Raw genomic sequence first — 21,477 nt, forward strand, 5'->3', positions numbered from 1 at the left:
GTGTTAATCATTCAGCAGAAATGAAGATTAAAGAGTCCTTCAATAAATCGAACAAACTGATGCTGGGACTAATGAATGGCTTATCTCCATGGCTTAATGGTACCAACATATTGCTCAAACAGAATAATGGTTAAAGGGACAGGGAGACTAAGGTGTGACTCCTTACCAATTGTTGAAATTCCTGTTGTGTATTCCCAACTTTTGTTTTACTTCAGGGTGAAAATCTCTAATTTCTCTTTCTCATACATTTAGTTTGATTAGGCAGTCACTGAGCTCTCAGCTACAACAAAACATCCTGGAGCTGAAATAATTGGTTATAATACATGTGAAAGAGAAGAAAAGACAAAGGGAGGCAGCTCTATAATTACAGTAGAGCTGTGTTCTGCAAAGCCTTGCACTCAGCAAACCGCCGATAATGAGATACATGCAGGGGGAAGACTTTCTGGTTTCTATTTCCTCAAACTTCCAATTGCTGGTTAATCTTTAACTTTATTTTAAGTTACCTTGGACCATAGCACACTCAAGAGGGTTAATGGTACTTGTTGCAATGTCTTAATTTGCAACAAGTACCATCAACACTTTTGAGTGTTTGTGTTATCGTCTAAGATAACATATTAGACCATATGACAAGCCAACAGGATCATGGGAGCTGACACTATTGGGGCTTTACTGGTGACTCGCCATTACCTTCTCAAGGGCAACTAAGAGTGGAAGATAAATACAGATCTTGCCAAAAGTATCCACATCCAAATAATTCAATACTGTCAGATCCTGAATATCCTTATCCTATTGCTAATGAAATGGGTGGTGCCAACACTAAAGTAGCCCCCTGGGCACAGAGTTAAATCATGTGGTCTTTGATTTCTGTGACCATGTTTTCCTTCAATATGTTCTTTTCCTTTCTGTTGTATGCTAACAAAGAAACTTGTAACACTAATATTTACCACAACAGAATTCCAGCAAGGTTACCAGCTTATCTTTCATCCTAGCTGCCAAGAACCTGTTAAAGCAGCATCATGCTGGATACCAGATGAGACTGGATTCTCCTCTATCAGTTCATCACTAAATGCGAGGTGAGGTTTTGGGTAACAGATTGACAGGTTGAAATGAATACAGGAACCCATTCTAATCCACACAACGTCAGGCCGTGACCATCTGAAACATCTGAAATAGGCAGAGGCTATTTAGTCCCTTTTGCCTGTTCCATATTAAGAAGCTACATCTGATTCATGGCTTAATTCCACACAGTCATTTTCACTCTTTTGCCTGATTTTTTTTTTTACAATTTACCTAAATCAATTGCCATTTGCAGAAAAATGTTCCAAACTTCTACCACCAAATGCATGTACAAAAGTTTGTCAACTCATTCTACTGGCTATAATTTTTAGGCTATTTCTGTTATCCCACATCAGCAAAATAAGTTTCTCCCTTTCTGTCCTTTTGGTTCCTCTCAAATACCACAGAACTTTCAGTAACCTTTTTACCATCTAAGTTTTAGAAACAATAACCTAGCCCTATTGTACTTTCTTTAATCACTCTTGGTATAACCTTTGGATCACAGGTATCAAAGGTCTGATGTCTTGCTCTGCTCAAGGTGCTCAGTGTATGCTCTAACAATTCAATATGGTATGATGCTGTTCAATACCATTAAACACTGAATAAAAGGGTGAACTACTTTTCCTATGTTACAGCTCCTAACATGGCCAGGAATTTAATTGCAATTTATGATACTGTTCTGAGCATCTCACATCAAACTAGTATGCTGGGATCTGGGATCTCCTCTCAGCCCCATTCTCCTGCTCGCCTCCCTCCACCCCATATCCCTTCATGCCCAGACCAATCAAGAATCTATCAACTTCTTCCTTAAATATATACATAAAGACCTGGCCTCCACAGCTGCCTGTGGCAATGAATTCCACTGATTCACCACTCCCTGGCTGAAGAAATTTCTCCTTATCTCTGTTCTAGAAGGACACACCTCTATTTTGAGGCTGTGTCCTTTGGTCTTAGATTCTCCCACAATAGGAAACACATCCTCTCCACATTCACTCTATAAAGGCCTTTCATCATTCAATAGTTTTCAATTAAGACATCCCTCGTTCTTCTGAATTCCAGTGAATACTGGCCCAGAGCCATCAAACACTCCTTGTATGACAAACCGTTCAATCCTGAAATCATTTTTGTGACCCTCCTTCGAACCCTTTTCAGTTTCAGCATGTCCTTTCTAAGATAAGGCCACAAACCTGCTCACAATACTCCATGTGAGGCCTCACCAGGGCTTTATAAAGTCTCAACATTACAACCTTGCTTTTATATTCTGGTCCTCTTGAAATGAATGCTAACATTGCATTTGCCTTCCTCATCACAGACTCAACCTGAAAATTAACCTTTCGGGAATCCTATACAAGGACTCCCAAGTCTCTCTGTGCCTTAGATTTTTGAATTTTCTCTCCATTTAGAAAATAGTCTACCCTTTCATTTTTCCAACCAAAGTGCATGATCATACTTCCCCCAACACTGTATTCCATCTGCCACTTCTTTGCCCATTTTCCTAATCTGTCTAAGTCGTTCTACAGCCTCTCGACTTCCTCAAAACTACCTGACACTCCACCTATCTTCGTACTGTCTGCAAACTTTGCAACAAAACCATCAATTCCATCATCCAAATCATTGGCATATAACATAAAAGAATCAGTCCCAACAAAGACTCCTGTGGAACACCACTAGGTCACCGGCAGTCAACAGGAAAAGGCTCCCTTTATTCATACTCTGTCTCCTGCCAATCAGCCACTGTTTTATCCATGCTAGAATCATTCCTGTAATACCATGGGCTTGTAGTTTGTTCAGCAGCTTCATGTGTGGCACCTTGTCAAAAGCTTTCTGAAAACCCAAGTATACTACATCAACTGATGCTCTTTTGTCTATTCTGCTCATTATTTCTTCAAAGAATTCCAACAGATTTGTCAGGCAATATTTTCTCTTGAGGAAACCATACTGACTATGGCCTCCATGTTCCTCCAAGTACCCCGAAACCACATCCTTAACAATCAACTCCAACATCTCCAACATCTTCCCAAACTGCTGCATAGGTAGTTTGTGACATCATCCTTTGTGTGGTATCCATTTGGTGGCTCCCTTGTTAAAACTAGCAGCATAAAAGCAACGGATACCCTGTCTGATCCAGGAAAAACCAAGAAGATTTCCTCATCAGCATGCCCAATATTCGTGTAGAAACTCAGCAAATCAGGCAGCATCTATGGAGGGGTATAAATAGTTGACCTTTTGGGCTGAGACCCTTCATCAGGGATAGGAGCAGTTAGTATGGGGAAGTGTTTAGTTCAGGGAGGGGAATTATGATACTATTAGGCAGGAATTAGGGAGCATAAATTGGGAAAACGTACTCAGGGAAATGCACAACAGAAATGTGGATGTTGTTTAGGGAGCTCTTGCTTGTGGTTCTGGATAGGTTTGTCCCATTGAGGCAGGAAAAGGATAGTGGCGTGTAGGAACCATGGTTGCTAAGAGATGTGGAACATCTAGTAAAGAGGAAGAAAGAAGCCTGCTTAAGGTTTTGTAAGCAAGGATCAAACAAGGCTCTAGAGCATTACAAGGTAACCAGGAAGGAGCTGAAGACTGGGCATAGGAATGCTAGAAAGGGGTATGAAAAGATTAAGGAAAACCTCAAGGCATTCCACACATATGCAAAGAACTGGAGGGTGGCCAGAGTGAAGGCAGGACTGATTGGAGATAGTGGAGGGATCATGTGCCTGGAGTCAAAGGAGGTAGTAGAGATCCTTAAAGAGTACTTTGTTTCAGTAGTCATCGGTGAGAGAGACCTTGTGAGTGAGTGCAGCGTAACACAGACTGATGTGCTTGAACATGTTAATGCTAAGAAAGTGGATATGCTAGAACTTATAAAAGACAGTAGAATAGGTAAATACCCGGGCCAGAGGGGATTTATCCCAGGTTACTATGGAAGTGAGGGAAGGGAGTTCCACACTTTGGCAAAGATCTTTGTATCTTTTTTTTTTGCCTCAGGAGTACTACCAAATGATTGGAGAGTGGGAAAAATTATTCCTTTGTTCAAGAAAGGGAGAAGGGAAATCCCTAGGAATTATAGACCAGAGAGCCTTACTTCACTGGTGGGTAAATTATTGAAGAGGATTCTTAGAGACAGGATTTCTGAGTATTTGAAGAAGAAGGGGTGTAGGTAGAATGGTTTTCTGAAAGGCAGTCAAGCTTCATGAGCCTGTTTGAATTCTTTGAGAACGTGACAAAACACATTAATGAAGGTAGAGCGGTGGACGTGGTGTTTTTGGATTTTAGTGAGGATTTTGATAAGGTTCCCCTTAGGAGAACTAGGCTCATTCGTAAACTCAGGAGGCATGAAATCCAGGGACACATGGCTGTGTAGAATTGGCTTGACCACAGAAGACAGAGGATGGTAGCAGATGAAGAGTATTCTGCCTGGAGGTCAGTGACCAGTAGTGTTCCTCAGGGATCTGTCCTGGGACCTGTGATATTTGTGATTTTCATAAATGGCTTGAATGAGGAAGTGAAGGCTGGACTAGTAAGTTTGTATATGACACAAAGGTTAGTGGAGTTATGGATGGTGTGGATAGTTGCTGTAAGTTGCAAAGAGACGTTGACAGGATGCAGAGCTGGCTAGAAGTGGCAGATGGGGTTCAACCTGGATAAATGTGAGGTGATTCATTTTGGAAGGTTGAATTTGAAAGATTAATTGCAAGATTCTTGGCAGTGTGGAGGAACAGAAGGATCTTGGGGTACACATCCATAGATCCCTCGAATTTGCTGCGTAAGTTGATAGGGTTAGTAAGAAGGCTTATGGTGTGGTGGTCTTCATTAATCAGGGGATTGAGTTCAAGCACTGCAAGGAAATGTTGCAGCTCAATACAACTCTGTTGGACCTCACTTGGAATATTGTGTGCATTTCCAGTCACCTCATGATAGGAAGGACGTGGAAACTTTAGAGAGGCTGCAGAGAAGATTTGCCAGGATGCTGCTTGGACTAGAGAACGTGTTTTATGAAGATACATTGAACAAATTGGGCATTTTTCTTTGGAGTGAAGGAGGATGGAAAGTGACTTGGTAGAGGTGTACAAGATGATAAGAGGCATATATAGAGTGGATAGCCAGAGACATTTTCTCAGGACTGAAATCGGGGCATAATTTTAAGGTGATTGGAGGAAAGTATATGGGGGATGTCAGAGGCAAGTTCTTTACATAGAGTTGTGGGTGCGTGGAATGCCAGGAGTGATGATAGAGGTAGATACATTACAGGCACGTAAGAGACTCTTAGATCGGCAGATGGATGATAGAAGAATGTAGGGTTATGTAGGAAGGAAGGGTTAGATTGACCTTAGAGTAGGTTAAAAGGTCAGAACGATATGGTGGGTCAAATAACCTGTACTGTGCTGTAATGCTCTATAGGTGTACCAACTCGCACAACATTCTGAAACATGCATCTCATCTTTTACCAATTGTTGTATCTCCATTATTTATTTTAACTCTATATCGCCATATACACACCACCTCTTTGTTGATGTCTCCTCCAGCCTGTTACCAAAACTGCTCTATTCCTCTAATAAGTTTTCTGTCTCTCCTTTCTTCAATGCTCTTGTGCCATAAGCAATATTTTTTTTCCCTTTCCCTGACACTCCCTGAAGCTCTTTGCTTTCTTTGTCCACGTTTAAAAACCCATGTTTTCAAACGACATTCCATAATTATACCCCTTCCTGTTTCAATGCATCGTATTTGTTTTAACTAATGATTTGTAAAATGTTTTGGAATATTATTACATATTAAAGGCTTACATAAATGTAACTTGTTTTTGTAAATTGAATGGACTGGGCTAGCAGAGGAGAGTGTGAGGCAGCCAACTATGGCTCAGGACTGAAAGTTTGAAAGGGTAGAAGTGAAATTGGATCAGACGTAGAGCTTGGGCCATACCAGCAAAAAGCAGAATGAAGTAGCTAACAGCAACTATTTAGTGAACAATTATCTTGAGTACAGATGACGAGCTCTGTATTCTGACAGGGACAACGGTAGCTCCTCTTTGTCCTTGCCAGAATACAGAGCTCGCCATCCATACTCCAGATATTTCATAATTATGCTGCCTGATTGTGCAGCTAACACACATTTTGTTTTGCCAACAACAGGAATGGGTAGGAAGGAGTTTTAAAAAAAAGCTGTGCATTTGACCCAGATTGTGTGGAAAGATTAAATAATCCCTCAACTATGCAAGCTCATCATTTTACTAACGATGACTAATATAGCAACGTACATCCTTTACTTAAGAACACAAGAATATAGGAATATGAGTATACTATCAGATCTCTCACACCCACCACTCACGAGCAATCCATTTTGGCTTATTCCTATAACTTTCAATTCCTCAATCGTTCAACAGCTTATCTATCTCCACCCTTAAGCGTATCTAAAGATATGCTCTCCACCTTTGAGACATAGAATTCCAAAGGTTCACTGCCCTTTGGAAAAAAAAAGTCTATGCACCTCACTTTAAAAAGGCCAGCTCCTGGTTTTGTATTATGTCCCTATTTATATTCCCAACTAATATAAACATTTCAACTTTTTCTTTCCCAAGACTTCCCTGGGTTCTTATGTGTTTGAATAAATTCACCCTTCTTATTCTAAACTTCAAGAAACACAAACCCAAACTGCCTAGCCTCTCTCAAGAAGACAACCCTCTCATCCCAGGAACTAGCCTGGCAAATTACCTTTGGACTGCCTGCAGCGCTGCTACATCCTCATTTAGGTAAGGAGATGAAAATTCTGAACCTACACACTATAGGTGAAATAACTTCCCACCTCTTCGTGATAAAGAGAACATGCCATTGACCTTCTTAATAACTTGTTGGACCAGTCTGTTAACTTTGTGATTCATACATTAGAACACCTAGGTCTCTCGTAAATTCACTGAGTTATAGTCTCTGTCTTTTTTATATAATGGTCTGCCTTATGATTCCTCTTACTGAAGTGAATGACCCTCACACTCCCCCACATTAAGCTCCAATTTCCAGGATATCACTCAATCACTAAATCTGTCTACATTACATTGCAGAGTCACAATGTCCTCAGCACAACATGCCTTTCCATCGGTTCAGTATCACCAGCACATTTGGAAACTTTACTTATTTTTATTATTTATTTAGAGGTACGGTAAGAAAAACAGGGCCTTCTGGCCCAACAACCTGCTCTGCCCGGCAACCCATCTATTTAACCCTAGCCTAATCACAGGACAATTTACAAGTGACTAATTAACCTACTAACCCATATGATTTGGAACGTGGGAGGAAACTGGAGAACCTGGAAAAATCCACATGGGCATGGGGAGAACCTTCAAGCTCCTTACAGACAGCAGGGGGAATGAACCTGGTCGTTGGCTCTGGAGTTGTGTTATGCCAACCACTACATCACTATTCCTCGTCCAGGTCATCAGTACAAATGGCAAAGAATTGAGGGCCATGATCCAACGCCCGGGATACTTCACTAGTTACATGTCCCCAGCCTGAAAATGACGTGTTTTTTTTCCAACACTTTGATTTCTGTGTGACAGTCAGTTCACAATCTGTGCTGATACATGTCCTCCAATATCTTGGGCTCATAACTTATGCGCCTTATATGGTGCCTTGTCAGATTCCTTTTGGAAATGCAAATATATATCTACAACTTACCTTCTATCAGTTTTGGTGGTCACATTTTCAAATAATTCAAGTAAGTTCATCACACAAGATTTACTTTTCATAAAACTATACTTTTGCTGTTTTTTTGTATGGCGGGTGTTTACAGTGTAGCTTCACACTTCTGATTGGTTTTTGTCAAGCCACCCCTCCAGCTCATGGCCTCATCGATGGACATCTCTGACCTTGGTGAGAGAGCATGTTTGGACCTGGTGGAGCACGTCCTGGGTTGGGGCACCACAAGGACAAGCTGGGGTTTATCAGGTACCCCGTCGGCATGGTGTTTGCACTGTTTTGATATGTCGACTTCTGAGTTTATCTGCAGCTGGTAGCTGGTATCTGTCGTAAAGCCCGGGAGAAGCGAGGTGGGGTCATCAATCAGCTCTCCGCCAGGGAGCATGTTGGTGTGCCAGTATTGGCGCCATTCAATGTGGTTGACATAGGAGTCAAGATTTTTCAAGTTGTAGAAAGGCTTTTGGGATTTGAGTCGGGAAGTTGGAGGAGTACTTTCAATGAGTTGACGAACTGGAATGTTGTTGGACATACATTGACTCCCGAAATATGCCCCGGCTCCTGAATGGACAGACTCGCATCTGCCCCTCCTGGGCTATACTTCATCATGAGTCAAGCCAACTTTTCAATAAAACTATGCTGACTAGGCTTGATTATATTCAGCTTTCCTAAGTAATTAGTTATTTCTTTTCCGATTATTGTCAGCAGTAGGTCTTAAGCTGACTGCCTAAGGTTCCCTAATTCCTGCTTTCCTCCCTTTTTGATCATGGGAGTCTCTTCTCAATGCTGGCAAGAGGGGACTCTCTCTATCAGGCAAGAGGTACTGGAGCCCAAAGACCCACACCTCAAGGTTAAACAAGAAATGCTATCAGATTCTTGAAAGCCCTGAACACCACCGTCGACATTATATCTTTCAATCTCTCCTAGTTTTCACTTCTGTTACTATGTTTATGTTGAAATACAAGATATTATAATTTATGTTAACTTGAGTTCACGTTCATTTACGTTCACACACCTCCTTCAAAACCCTTGGGTGAAAACCACTGGAACCTGGCATATTGCACCTTGTGTTTCTTTAATACCTTATCACATGGGATAGGAATTTTTACAAATTCATTCTTATTATTTGAAATTAATAATAACAAATAAATAAAAAGTAGGTTACATGGTCGGCACAACATTGTGGGCTGGAAGGGCCTGTAATGTGCTGTAAATTTCTATGTTCTATGTTTGTCGTGTTTGTAATGTGCTGTGCTGCAAAAATAGAATTCATGACATTTATAATCTGTATATGTATTCCTCTAACTTAAATTGGCTATTTTCCAATCTTCAGCTACCCTTCCAGAGTTTACCAAGTTTTCAAAATCTTCAACCAACTGGTCCAACGTCTCTGCACACACTTCCTCCAAAATCCTTGGATGAAAACCATTAGGACCAGGCATATAGCACCATGTGTTTCTTTAATACCTTATCACTTGGGATAGGAATTTTTACAAGTTCCTTCTTATTATTTGAAATTAGTCTATTTGTTATCTCACTTTTAATATCAGAATTACTGAGCCATCAACCCTAATTCCAAAGAATTTATTTCAAAAGAATGGATAGACACTGTTTCCAAGAAAGGATTTTCTATCTCCCAATGGTACATCCAAGAAGAATGCAATTCCCATTGGATGTAATATTTCTAAAGGCCATCATGATCCATTTCCCATTGATATGTTTCATACCTTCACCAGAAAGTCACAATCTTCCACTTGAAATGCTATGTCCTTCACACCATCCCCATGTTTGCCCAAATGGTCAGTCATTTCTGAAGGAGACAACACAACTTGTCAGAACATGATTCCTTGTAAAGTGAGAAGCAAACTAGAAGACATAGGTAGATAGCATGTAGACATCAACCAAGTTACCAAAATAAGAGAAAGGATATCCCAGACAAAACCACTAGCCCAGATAACCATCAGCCCTGATAAACCACCAGCCCAGACAAAACCACCAGCCTAGACACAGGTTCAGCAGGTACATACAGGACAAAGCATGCATACAAATGCACAGATCGGGACCATGCAATGCAGATACAATCAGAGCAGCACAGATAGACTTCCCACAGAGCAGACATAAATAGAAGCATTCTTGTGGGTGGAAAAAGCTACAATAATAATCATAAATCAAGAGATTCTGCAGATACTGGAAATCCACACACAAAACTCAGAAACTCAGCAGGTCAGGCAGCATCTATGAAAATGAATAAACAGTCGATCTTTCAAGCCAAGACAACTCAACAGGACAGGAAAGGAGGGGGAAGATGCTAGAATAAAAAGGTGGGGGAGGAGAAGGAGGACAAGCTAGAAGGTGATAGGTGAAGCCAGGTGGGTGGGAAAGGTAAAGGTCTGGAGAAGAAGGAGTCTGAAAGGAGAGGAGAGTGGAGCATGGGAGAATAGAAAGTAGGAGGGGCACCAGGGGGAGGCGATAGGCAGAAGAGGAGAAGAGCTAAGAGGTCAGAGTGGGTAATAGAAGAAGAGGGCAAGGGAAAGGGAAAATTAAAAATTGAAAAAAATACCAGACAAAGATTCTGGCTTCTCCTTTTCATTCCAGTCCTGATGAATGCTCTCAGCCTGAAACGTTGACTGTATTCGTTTCCATTGATGCTGCCTAACCTACTGAGTTTCTCCAACATTTTGTGTGTGTTACAATAATAATCAATTCAGGACACCAATGGGTCATGTTCATTCAAAGTTTGACAGTTCAGAGTGACTCAACAGAATCCAACTTATTACAAGGATGAAGGATGAGGAGAAGCTGCTGATGAAGAGTCTCAGCCCAGAACACCAACAGTTCATTCCTCTCCATAAATGTAGCCTGATCTGTTGAGTTCCTCCGGCACTTTGAGTGTGTTTCTCAAGACTTACAACATCTGCAGAGTGTCTGTGTTTGTCGTAAAGAGATGAATACACAGACTGAAGAGAGATCCAGTAATCAAGTTTCTCATATTTTCCGTGTTACAGACCGATCATCAATTGACACTGCAGGTGACAATAGTTCGGTCAACTATTTCCAAATCAGATTTTGCTGCAGTTTGCAGCATTCCCATCCGTTGAATTATCTTGAACAATGTCTAACCAGCATTATATCATCACAGTTTGCATCCAAAACCCAGCAATGCATCAATGCCAACTATGTTCAGGCTTCAGCATCATTGGACTGGCCTGTAGAATTGTCTTTTTTTCTCTAGTAGATTAACTTTCTTATGCTTGTTTTATTTTATGTAGTTACCTATATACATGTAATTTTTCAGTAGTTGCAGTTGCCTCTGTATTTTTCTTGAAGCTTCTTGGTTTTAGTGGCAAGTGTCTCATTACTTAAATCTGGCTATTTGTTTGGTTTTTACTGTTATCTGTTGGAATCCTGGATCAGCAAACGCTCTATCTGAACATCAACACTATACAACTTAATAAGGGACAGGAATGATAGCTTAACATACTTACAGGGTTTCAGAAGAGAGAGAAGTAATATTAAAGGATTGGTGGAGGGAATATTGACAACAATATTTAGATCATGGTATAGAGTGCAATAACACTTTGAAAAAGGAATATTATATAAGGATCATTAAATAAGGTGACATAGTTTGAATTAAGATGAATGGTGGGGGTTTGATGAATGGCATGTGGCCAAGTGGTTAAGGCATTGGACTAGCAACCTGAAGGTCGTGAGTTCGAGCCCCAGCCGAGGGAACGTGTTGTGTCCTTGAGCAAGGCACTTAATCACACATTGCTCTGCGATGACACTGGTTCCAAGCTGTATGGGTCCTAATGCCCTTCCCTTGGACAACATTGGTGTCTTGGAGAGGGGAGACTTGCAGCATGGGCAACTGCTGGTCTCCCATACAACCTTGCCCAGGCCTGCGCCCTGGAGAGTGAAGCGTGGAATTTTAGGTGTAGTTGCAAAGAGACAATGTCAGTGATCTTAATTCAATTACATTTAACATTATTATGGAAAAAGACAAAGATAATACCAGATAAGAATAACATTGATCAGACATGTTTTTGCAAAAATGGAGTAGAAATAGCTACTTGAAGAACAATCTCTCTCAAAGCAATGGAGGGTATTTAAGAAGGAATTAATTGAGAACACATTGCCACAAAGAAGAATGGGATTGCCATATCTTGTGTCGTCTGCATGACAAAGAAAATAAAGGGCAGGATCAACCAAGAAAGGGAAACTTATGTCAAACACCAAAGGATAACTGCTACAGAAATCTTAGACAGAGGGTGTAGTGGTGAAATATATCCCAAACTGTTAAAAGATGCAAGAAAAGATAATATGGAAACTGTAACATCATTTTTTGTACCTGGCCGCTGAAAGTATGCTAACATTGCATTGTTGTCTAGGAAGGGAACATGAGATAAATTGAGTAATTTAAGGACATTTAGTTCAGTTGTGGGCAAGTTCTAAGAGATTATATAAACCTTCATTTCAAAAGGCACAAATTAATCAAGGACAGTCAGTATTGATCTGTTAAGGGAAAGGTGTGTTGGACTAACTTTTTGTGGAGTTTGCATGGATCTTGGAAAGACTTTGTCAAGGTCCCAGAAAGCATACTGATGAAGAAAACTAAAATGTCATGAGAAAGTAGGAAACTGAATGTAAAGTTTGTTCGTTGATATAAAGCAAAGGGTTATAACTGACAGGTGCTTTTGTGACAGGAATGCTCTTTCATTGGGGTTCTGCAGTGATTAGTATTTAAGTGCCTTGGTCCATATTCCATTTATTCATGATAAATATAGTTCAAAGTAAATTTATTACCAAGTACATATATGGCATCATATACAACCCTGAGATTCATTTTCTTGTGGGCATATTCAGTAAATCCAATAACCATAAGATAATCAATGGAAGCCCACACCCAACAGGTCAGACGACCAGTGTGCAAAAGACAACGAACTGTGCAAATACAAAAGAAAAAAACAAAATAATAAACAAACAAGCAATAAATATCAAGAAATGCAAACAACAGGAATTCTGCAGATGCTGGAAATTCAAGCAACACACATCAAAGTTGCTGGTGAATGCAGCAGGCCAGGCAGCATCTCTAGGAAGAGGTACAGTCGACGTTTCAGGCCGAGACCCTTCATCAGGACTGAAACGTGAAATGTGAAACCCTTCGTCAGGACTGAAACCTGAAACGTCGACTGTACCTCTTCCTAGAGATGCTGCCTGGCCTGCTGCGTTCACCAGCAACTTTGATGTGTGTTGCATAAATATCAAGAACATGAGATGAAGAGTCCTGGAATTTGAGTCTATAGTTCGTGGGAACAGTTCAGTGATGGGGCAAGTGAAGTTATCCACTCTGATTTAGGGACCTAATGGGTGAGAGATAATAACTATTCCCGAACCTGGTGGTGAGAGTGCTGAGGCTCCTGTACCTTCTTCCTTATGGCAGCAGAGAGAAGAGAGCATGTCCTGGGTCGTGGGAGTCCCTGATGATGGATGCTGCTTTCCTCCACTACACTCCATGTAGATGTGTTCATTGGTGTGGAGGGTTCTGCCCATGATGGACTAGGCCTATCTACTACTTTTTGTAAGATTTTCTGTTCAAGGCTATTGGTGTTACCATACCAAGCTGTGATGCAGCCATTCAATAAACTCTCCACCACACATCTATAGAAGTCTGTCAAAGTTTTAGACATCATGCTGAATCTTTGCAAACTTCTAATGAAGCAGAAGAACTGCCGTGCTTTCTCCGTAATTGTACCTATGTGCCGGGCCTAGGACTGGTCATCTGAAATGGTAACTCCAAGGAATTTAGATTGCTGACACCCTCCACCTGTGATCCCTCTATGAAGACTGGATCATAACCCCTCCTGAAGTCAAAAATCAGCTTCTAGGTCTTGCTAACATTGAGTAAGAGGTTTTTGTTGTGGCACCACTCAGACAGATTTCTATTCTCTCTCCTAAATGCTGATTCACCACCAACTTTGATACAGCCAATGACAGTGGTGACATCAGCAAGCTTGACTATGGCACTGGAGCTGTGCTTAGCCACCAGTCATAAGTGTAAAGCAAGAAGAGCAGGGGGCTAAGCACACAGCCTTGTGTTGCACTTGTACTGGTGGAAATCAAGATAAGGAATAAAGATATATGGAACATGATAAAGAAATATTCACATGATACAAAAATTGATTGTGTGCCTGACAGTGACTTGGTTAGCAGGATATGAAAATGGGAAATGGAACCATCAGGAAGGAAGTTGAGGAGCGTTGAACACCACACTCAGTGATTTAGAAACAGCTTCTTCCCCTCCTTCATCAGATTCCTGAATGAACATTTTTTCTTTTTGCATTGTTTGTTTATTTTTGTAATTTATAGTAATTCTGGGGTGGGGGAGATACGCCTCTATCAAAAAGGAGAAGGAAGGCGCACCTTCCCTCTGCTAGCCTGCAGGTCACCTTTGGGCAATTGGAGTCACATGAAGCCGTGGGAGCAGATGATGGATGACCGTATCATCAGCTGGTGCACATCACAAGTGCTGGTTATGCGACTGCTGACACCAGGCAGACAACCTCTGAAGTGTATCAATAATGACTGGGGTCACCTGTCTTGTAAAGACACTGCCCAGAAGAAGGCAATGGAAAACCACCTCTGTAGCAAAGTTTGCCAAGAATAATCATGGTCATGAGACCATGATTGCCCATGTCATACAACATGGCACATGACAAATGAACAACAGTAATTCTATATCTTTGCGCTGCAAAACAGTAAATTTCATGTCATTAAAGTCAATGATAATAGATCTGGTTCAGATTCTGAAATAGAAATTAACCTAAAATGTGAGATAATGCAATTGAGGACTTGCAACGGGAAAGAGAATGCCCAGTATCTGCATGGTTATTGAGATGTGTGAAGAACAGAGGAACACTGGAATATTTGTCCACTGATCCGTAATATAGCAGGACAGATCACTAAGGTGAATACAGACACATATGTGAGGTTAACATGATTAGCTGACACATGAAATGTAAGGAAAGCGTTTCCGGTATTGTCAATATACAATGCTCAGACCACAGACTGAGTATTGTGTACAGTACTGGTCAACAAATTGTAGGAAACATGTAATTATACCAGAGAGGGTGCAGAGGATGTTATGAAGAGTGAAATCTTGTATTTATGAGGAAAGATTGGTTAGGATGATTACTTTGGATCAGGGAAGTCTGAGGGGAGAATTAATTAAGGTGTTGTTGGGAATTATGAGAGGTCTAGATATAATAAACAGGAAGGACCAATTTTCCTTTAGCTGAAGGAAAAAATAATTACAGCTCACCGATTTAAAGTATTGATTGAAAGACTTTTCTCTAAGTTGAAGCATTTTCCCCACTCAGAATTGAAGGAGTTGAGATTTCATTGCATGAAAGGGTATGCAGACTGAAACCCTCATTATATTGATGGGGAACTTGGATGTAGAAGTAAAGAACTGCAATCCTCACTGGTACACACGAATACTGGAAAGTAGCATTGGGTTGGGTAGGCTTTTTTTTTCCATTGGCTAAGGCACAAAGGGCCAAAAGACCTGTGCAGTATATTTTATGATTCTATATTGGCCCATGCTGCATCCACATATTACCAATGTAAGATATATATCAAAGACTGGCACTGTAGCAACACTCACTGTACTGAGGAATGTATCAAAAAGAGCACTATCTAAATACCAGCAAAAAATCACTATACTACACTGAAACACCATCACTTTATCAACCTGAATTGTGTCCAAATACTTGCAGTACAGTATCCAAATGTCAGAGCTGTATTAACACTTAACTGTAACCAACAACGTATCAATCCGACTGTATCCAAAACCCATAGACACAAGGGATGCTTCGGGTGCTGGAAGTCTTGAGCAACTGACTTGCTGAGTTCTTTCAGCATTCTGGGTATGTATCCAAAACCCAGCATAGTTTCATCATGGGTTTATTTAAACAGCAGCACTGAATGAGCACAGTGTTGTCAAAGAGCAATTCTGAATCGATGTGATTGTCCGTACATCAGCTGAAACACCCACAGAGAAGAAACATGAATTCATCCAAATGACAGCACAACATTAACAACAGCTTCATCTGAACATTAGTGTTCTGGTGGCAATTATTGTGTCTCGATTTGGTACCATTCATTTAACATAGTTATTAGATTTGTATATGTATTTTATATATATATATATATATTTCTATATTATTATGTATTGTATTGTACTGCTGCTGTCAAGCTAAAAAATACCAAGACATATGCTGATAATAATTCTGATTCTGAGATTTACCATTACCAATCATCAACCAACATCAGTTTATCTCAGATAATCCCTGTGCTGACACAAACTGGTGTTTATAGTATCTCCTGTTTTAATTTGTTCCTCAATGTATCAACACTGTTGCAACACAGACATTACCTCAGTGCAACAAACCTCTTGCAACTAAGTCTGTGACTTTGAAATTGAACATCATTTAAGTGCAGAGAAAGGGAAGAGGTGTGGTAACTAAAGAGAATAACTGCGATGGGAAGTGGTTGGTGACCATAGGGAGAAGATAGTGAAAGCTTATTAGTCACAAGTTATCTGACTGAAGGTGATGTAACCAAAGGAAATGCATGAAGACAGAAAGGAGAGAGGGGAAGGAACAACACGGGAACTACAAGTCATTACTTTGAAATCCAAAAAAAAAAATTGCTAGAAACACTTAGCAGGCCAAGCAACAATTCATGAAGAGTTTTCACTAAATAACCTTTCATCAGAGTGTGGCTCGTGGCCAAATGCTTAGAGTGTTGGACTAGCAATCTAAAGGTTGTGGGTTCATAGCCCCAGCCGAGGCAGCATGTGAGGCACTTAACCACACAATGCTCCAGTCTACCCGGCTGAGAATGGGTACCGGCAAAAAAATGCTGGGGGTTAACCTCGCGATAGACTGGTGTCCTATCCGGGGCGGGGGGAGGGGGAATCTCGAACTCTCAGTCGTTTCACGCCACGGAAACTGGCATAAGCACCGGCCTGATGGGCCACAAGGCTCGTGACAGACTTTAACCTTCCATCAGAACTTGTCAGTTCTTACACAATCTCCTATTTTGATTACTTGTATTATGCAATTGATGACTTTTCTCTAGACCTCAGTCAATTGCCCTTGTTTTGTGATGAACTGGGATACATCACAGAGAATCTCAATTCAGGTTGCACCTCAGTTTATTAGTTTAATTCTATTGCCATCTATTCTTCAATCTCAATTCAGCACCATAACTTCAAAACTGCCTCTACCCACTACATCATCACTCTTCTAACACTTAGTGTATCCTGATCCTGCAATATTCTTTCTGTACAATCTGTACATCAATTCATCAACACCTTTCCAACACAGACTATATCTAAACCCAAGTTTACACTTTGATAGAATTTTACAGCATGGAATCGTGCATTTCAGCCCAACATATTCATACTGATCTTTTTGCCTATCTACTCTAATCCCATTTGCCTGAATAGACAATAGACAATAGGTTAGGAGTAGGACATTCGGCCCTTCAAGCCAGCACCGCCATTCACTGTGATCATGGCTGATCATCCACAATCAGTACAGTACCCCGTTCCTGCCTTCTCCCCATATCCCTTGACTCCGGTATCATTAAGAGCTCTATCTAACACTTTCTTGAAAGCATCCAGAGAGTTGGCCTCCACTGCCTTCTGAGGCAGAGCATTCACAACTCTCTGGGTAAAAAAGTTTTTCCTCAACTCCATTCTAAATGGCCTACCCCTTATTCTCAAATTGTGGTCTCTGGTTCTGGACTCCCCCAACATCGGGAACATGTTTCCTGCCTCTAGCATGTCCAATCCCTTGATAATCTTATATGTTTCAATCAGATCCCCTCTCATCCTTCTAAATTCCAAGCCCAGTCGCTCCAATCTTTCAACATATGGCAGTCCCGCCATCCCTGGAATTAACCCAGTGAACCTCTGCTGCACTCCCTCAACAGCAAGAATGTCCTTCCTCAAATTTGGAGACAAAAACTGTACACAATACTCCAGGTGTGGTCTCACCAGGGCCCTGTACAACTGCAGAAGGACCTCTTTGCTCTTATACTCAATTCCCCTTGTTATGAAGGCCAGCATGCCATGAGCTTTCTTCACTGCCTGCAGTACCTGCATGCTTACTTTCAGTGACTGAATGAGGTCTGTGTCCCTCCATACCAAACGTATTCTTGTATATGCCTAAATGCCTCTCGTACTTAATGGCTATATCTCTTTCCACTACCTCTTCCGGCACCATGTTCCACATATTAACACCATCTATACAAAAGAGAAAAAAAACTTTCTCCTTAGGATTTAAACTCCTTTCTCTCAGTTTAAACTAAACAGTTTAATGCCCTTATCTTTTTGATACCCCTACAATGGGATAAAGTCTTTGTTACCACTCTTTCAGAGAAACTTTGTGCCCCTTTCGGGAGCTGTAGACTCAAACTAACAACACTGGACAACAAAAATATCGCTCCCTGAGTACTTTTGGGTGCACTCTATGGATTATGGGCTGCTAATCATGAAAATCACCATGAAATTTCCCTATCACGCACCTTTTTAAAAAATATATTGCCTATATTTGTTATTTCAATTAATAATTCAGGTCAATTAAAATGTTGCACACAATGAAAGATGAGATATTTTCTGCCTTGTCCAGACATGCCTGGGCTTGCTTAGGCAGGTCAGATGCTACATGGCAGGACAGGTTTTAGAAAGGCTATAAAGGAATTACATAAACACCGTTCTATGCATTGCGTTTACATGTATATCAGTTTGCGATCACGTTGATGTGCATGCTCTACACGCATAGCATGTTGTGTGTACTCATTATAATAAAGTAATTGTATTTTCAGGTGTACTTGTCTCACCAATGTTGCAACAGCGGCGATACTTTCTGTTATATTTGTGGCGAGTATACACTTAAATCTCAAAGACTGAGTATGACTCCTCTTACTAAGAACGCTGGAGCTCTACTCTGGGTGTATAATTGGTGACCAAGACAAAGCCTGGGCTCCACATATTTGTTGCACAACATGCACTGTCGATCTTAGAGCTTGGCTCAGAGGCACTCGGAAGTCAATGCCATTCACTATGCAGATCAGCCATCGCTGCTGGCTGATTATTATTGGACACTTTAGTAAGAATCCTCAGACACGGAGTACTAACAAAAATCATCAACAAAACATTTTTAGCTTAGATGAGATATTGCAAAGCTTCAGCAACGTTATGCAATTAAAAGCATTATATTCAATAAAAACTATTTTCTTGTTTCTCCAAATTCTTAAATGATACAAGAAATCTGAAATTACATTTGTGTTTTCTGATAGACCAAGCAATCTATCATTTAAAAAAATTCTGAGGACGTAACACTTTCAAAAAAATTTGCTGTCCACTGTAATGTAACTCAATCTATTGCCACTTTTTCAACGCAGGCTGTATTTCAGTTTATAACCATTTTTTTCCAACACGCTTTACTTCAATACGTCACTATTCTTTGAACAGAGGTTAATTCCCAATTCAGTTCTAGTCATTCAGCAGTAGTTCATCAGCTCTCTTTCATCAAAAGCATTAGGAACATTTAGATACAGTAGGGACATTTAGATGCATTAAGGACATTTAAGAGACATTTAGATTGGCACATGAATGTGAGGAAAATGGAGGGATATGGATATTGTGTAGGCATAAAGAGTTTAGTTTCATTAGCCATTTGATTATTAATTTATTTGGCTCAGTAAACATCATGGTCTGAAGGGCCTGTCCTGTTCTGTACTTTTCCATGTTCTAAAAGCAGTATCACAATCTATCTCAAACACAAAAAAAATCTGCAGATGCTGGAAATCCAAAGCAACACACACAATATGTTGGAGGAACTTGGCAGACCAGGCAGCATCTATGGAAAACAGTAAACAGTCGAAGTTTCAAGACAAGACCCTTCATCCCGAAACACCAAATATTTACTCTTTTCCATTGATGCTGCCCGGCCTCCTGAGTATCTCCAGCATCTTGTGTGTGTTGCTCACAATCTATCACCACTTTTTCAACACAGACTGTAACTCAACTTATTATTGCTCTTTGAACAACTGCTGTATCTTATTTCATTCTAGTTCTTTCTCTATTAAATACAGTACACCAGTTCGCCAATGCTTTTTACAAATACTGTGCTGATTTGCATCTATTGGCATAACATGTAGATAAATGCAACCACAATGTGTTCATGGGCAAAAACAATGAGTAATCTTCATCATGTCATGACTCTAAAGTTATATAAAATAATATCTAAAGTTCAAACTGCAAAAGTAAATTTATTATCAAAGTACATATATGTCACCATGAAATTCATTTTCTTGTGGGCATACTCAATAAATCTGTAATAGAATTAATGAAAGATGCACCAACTTGGGTGCTCAGCTGATGTGCAAAACAAACTGTGAAAATACAAAAGGAAAGAAATAATAATAATAATAAATAAATAAACAATAAATATTGAGAACATGAGATGAAGAGTCCATAGGTTGTGAGAACACTTTGATGATGGGGCTTGAAGCTGAGAGAAGTTATCCACTTTGGTACAAGACCCTGATGGTTGAGGGGTAATAACTGTCTGAAACCTAGTGGTGTGAATCCGGTGGATCCTGTACTTTCTTCCTGATGGCAGCAGCACTCTTCTTGTGATGGAGTGATGGATGATGGAGATCCTGGGTGACGGAGATCCCTGATAATGGATGCTGCTTTTCTGTGACAACATTTCGTGTAGATGTGCTCAGTAGTGGAGAGGGCTTTTCCCATGATGGATGGGGTCATATCTATTACTTTTTGTAGGAATTTCAATTCATGGACATTGGTGTTTCTACACCAGGCTGTGATGCAGCCAATAAATCTACTCTTCACCACACATCTATAGAAGTTTGTCCAAGTTTTAGCTGTCATGCCGAATCTTCACAAACTTCTAAGGAAGAAGAGTCATTTCTGTGTTTTCTTCATAATTGCACTTCAGTGCTGGGCAAAGTTGGTGAGGTATTTTCATTGATTCTGTTATGGTTATTATGTACAAGAAAAATCTAGTGATTTTAAGGAAATTTTTAACCTATATAAGTTCTTATACTAAACCTAAAACAAAATGTCATAATACTCACCCTTGTTACCAGGGTTTAGTGCTGATTGGAAAACAAATATAATCTGTAGAAAAAGAAAAGATAGTATTGCGATTTTAATTGACTTTCAGTTATCTTCATTGAACCAAAATCAATTTAAAAGATGACACAAGGGATACAAGACATTACAGCCAAGCCCTATCTCTGGTAACAGAATAAGGGAATGGTCTTATTCAATACCTTATCTCAACTATGATAACATGAAACCTGAGTTAGCTCAAGAAACAAGGCAAGAGACAAAAGCTGTCTCAGCATCTCAAAATCAACTTCAAGTGCACAGTCGATAAACTGGCCCACAAATATCTTGATTATTCTTTGTTGAAGATAATTAGGATAAAGCAGAACTTCTATTGGAAATGCAAAAGGGCTTGGAGGAATCATGTGCAACCATCCAGGAGGATATGGAAATTACTTTTTCAGCACTGTTCCATGACACCAGTGGACTGCTAGGTTTGGACATCTTATGTGTGAAGCACTTTATTGGGTACCCTCTGCTTGCTTGCAAAACAGACAATTCCATAATTACCCATCTGCTGCCCAAGGACCTCAAGAT

At 40.3% G+C, this 21,477-nt stretch overlaps 1 protein-coding gene across 3 annotated transcripts in view; it reads right to left on the bottom strand.

Moving 5' to 3' along the window:
* hpda (4-hydroxyphenylpyruvate dioxygenase a) overlaps positions 1-21,477 on the bottom strand; it is a 72,009-nt gene that overhangs the window by 19,888 nt on the left and 30,644 nt on the right. For all 3 annotated transcript variants that reach the window (XM_063031129.1, XM_063031131.1, XM_063031130.1), the window contains exons 5-6: positions 20,907-20,949; positions 9,461-9,543 (exon numbers count right to left, since the gene is read on the bottom strand). In XM_063031129.1, the coding sequence (XP_062887199.1) occupies positions 9,461-9,543; positions 20,907-20,949 (126 nt within the window). The remainder of the gene's footprint in view (positions 1-9,460; positions 9,544-20,906; positions 20,950-21,477) is intronic.

Source organism: Mobula hypostoma, chromosome 23 (assembly GCF_963921235.1).
Source record: "Mobula hypostoma chromosome 23, sMobHyp1.1, whole genome shotgun sequence".
Taxonomy (NCBI): Eukaryota; Metazoa; Chordata; class Chondrichthyes; order Myliobatiformes; family Myliobatidae; genus Mobula; species Mobula hypostoma.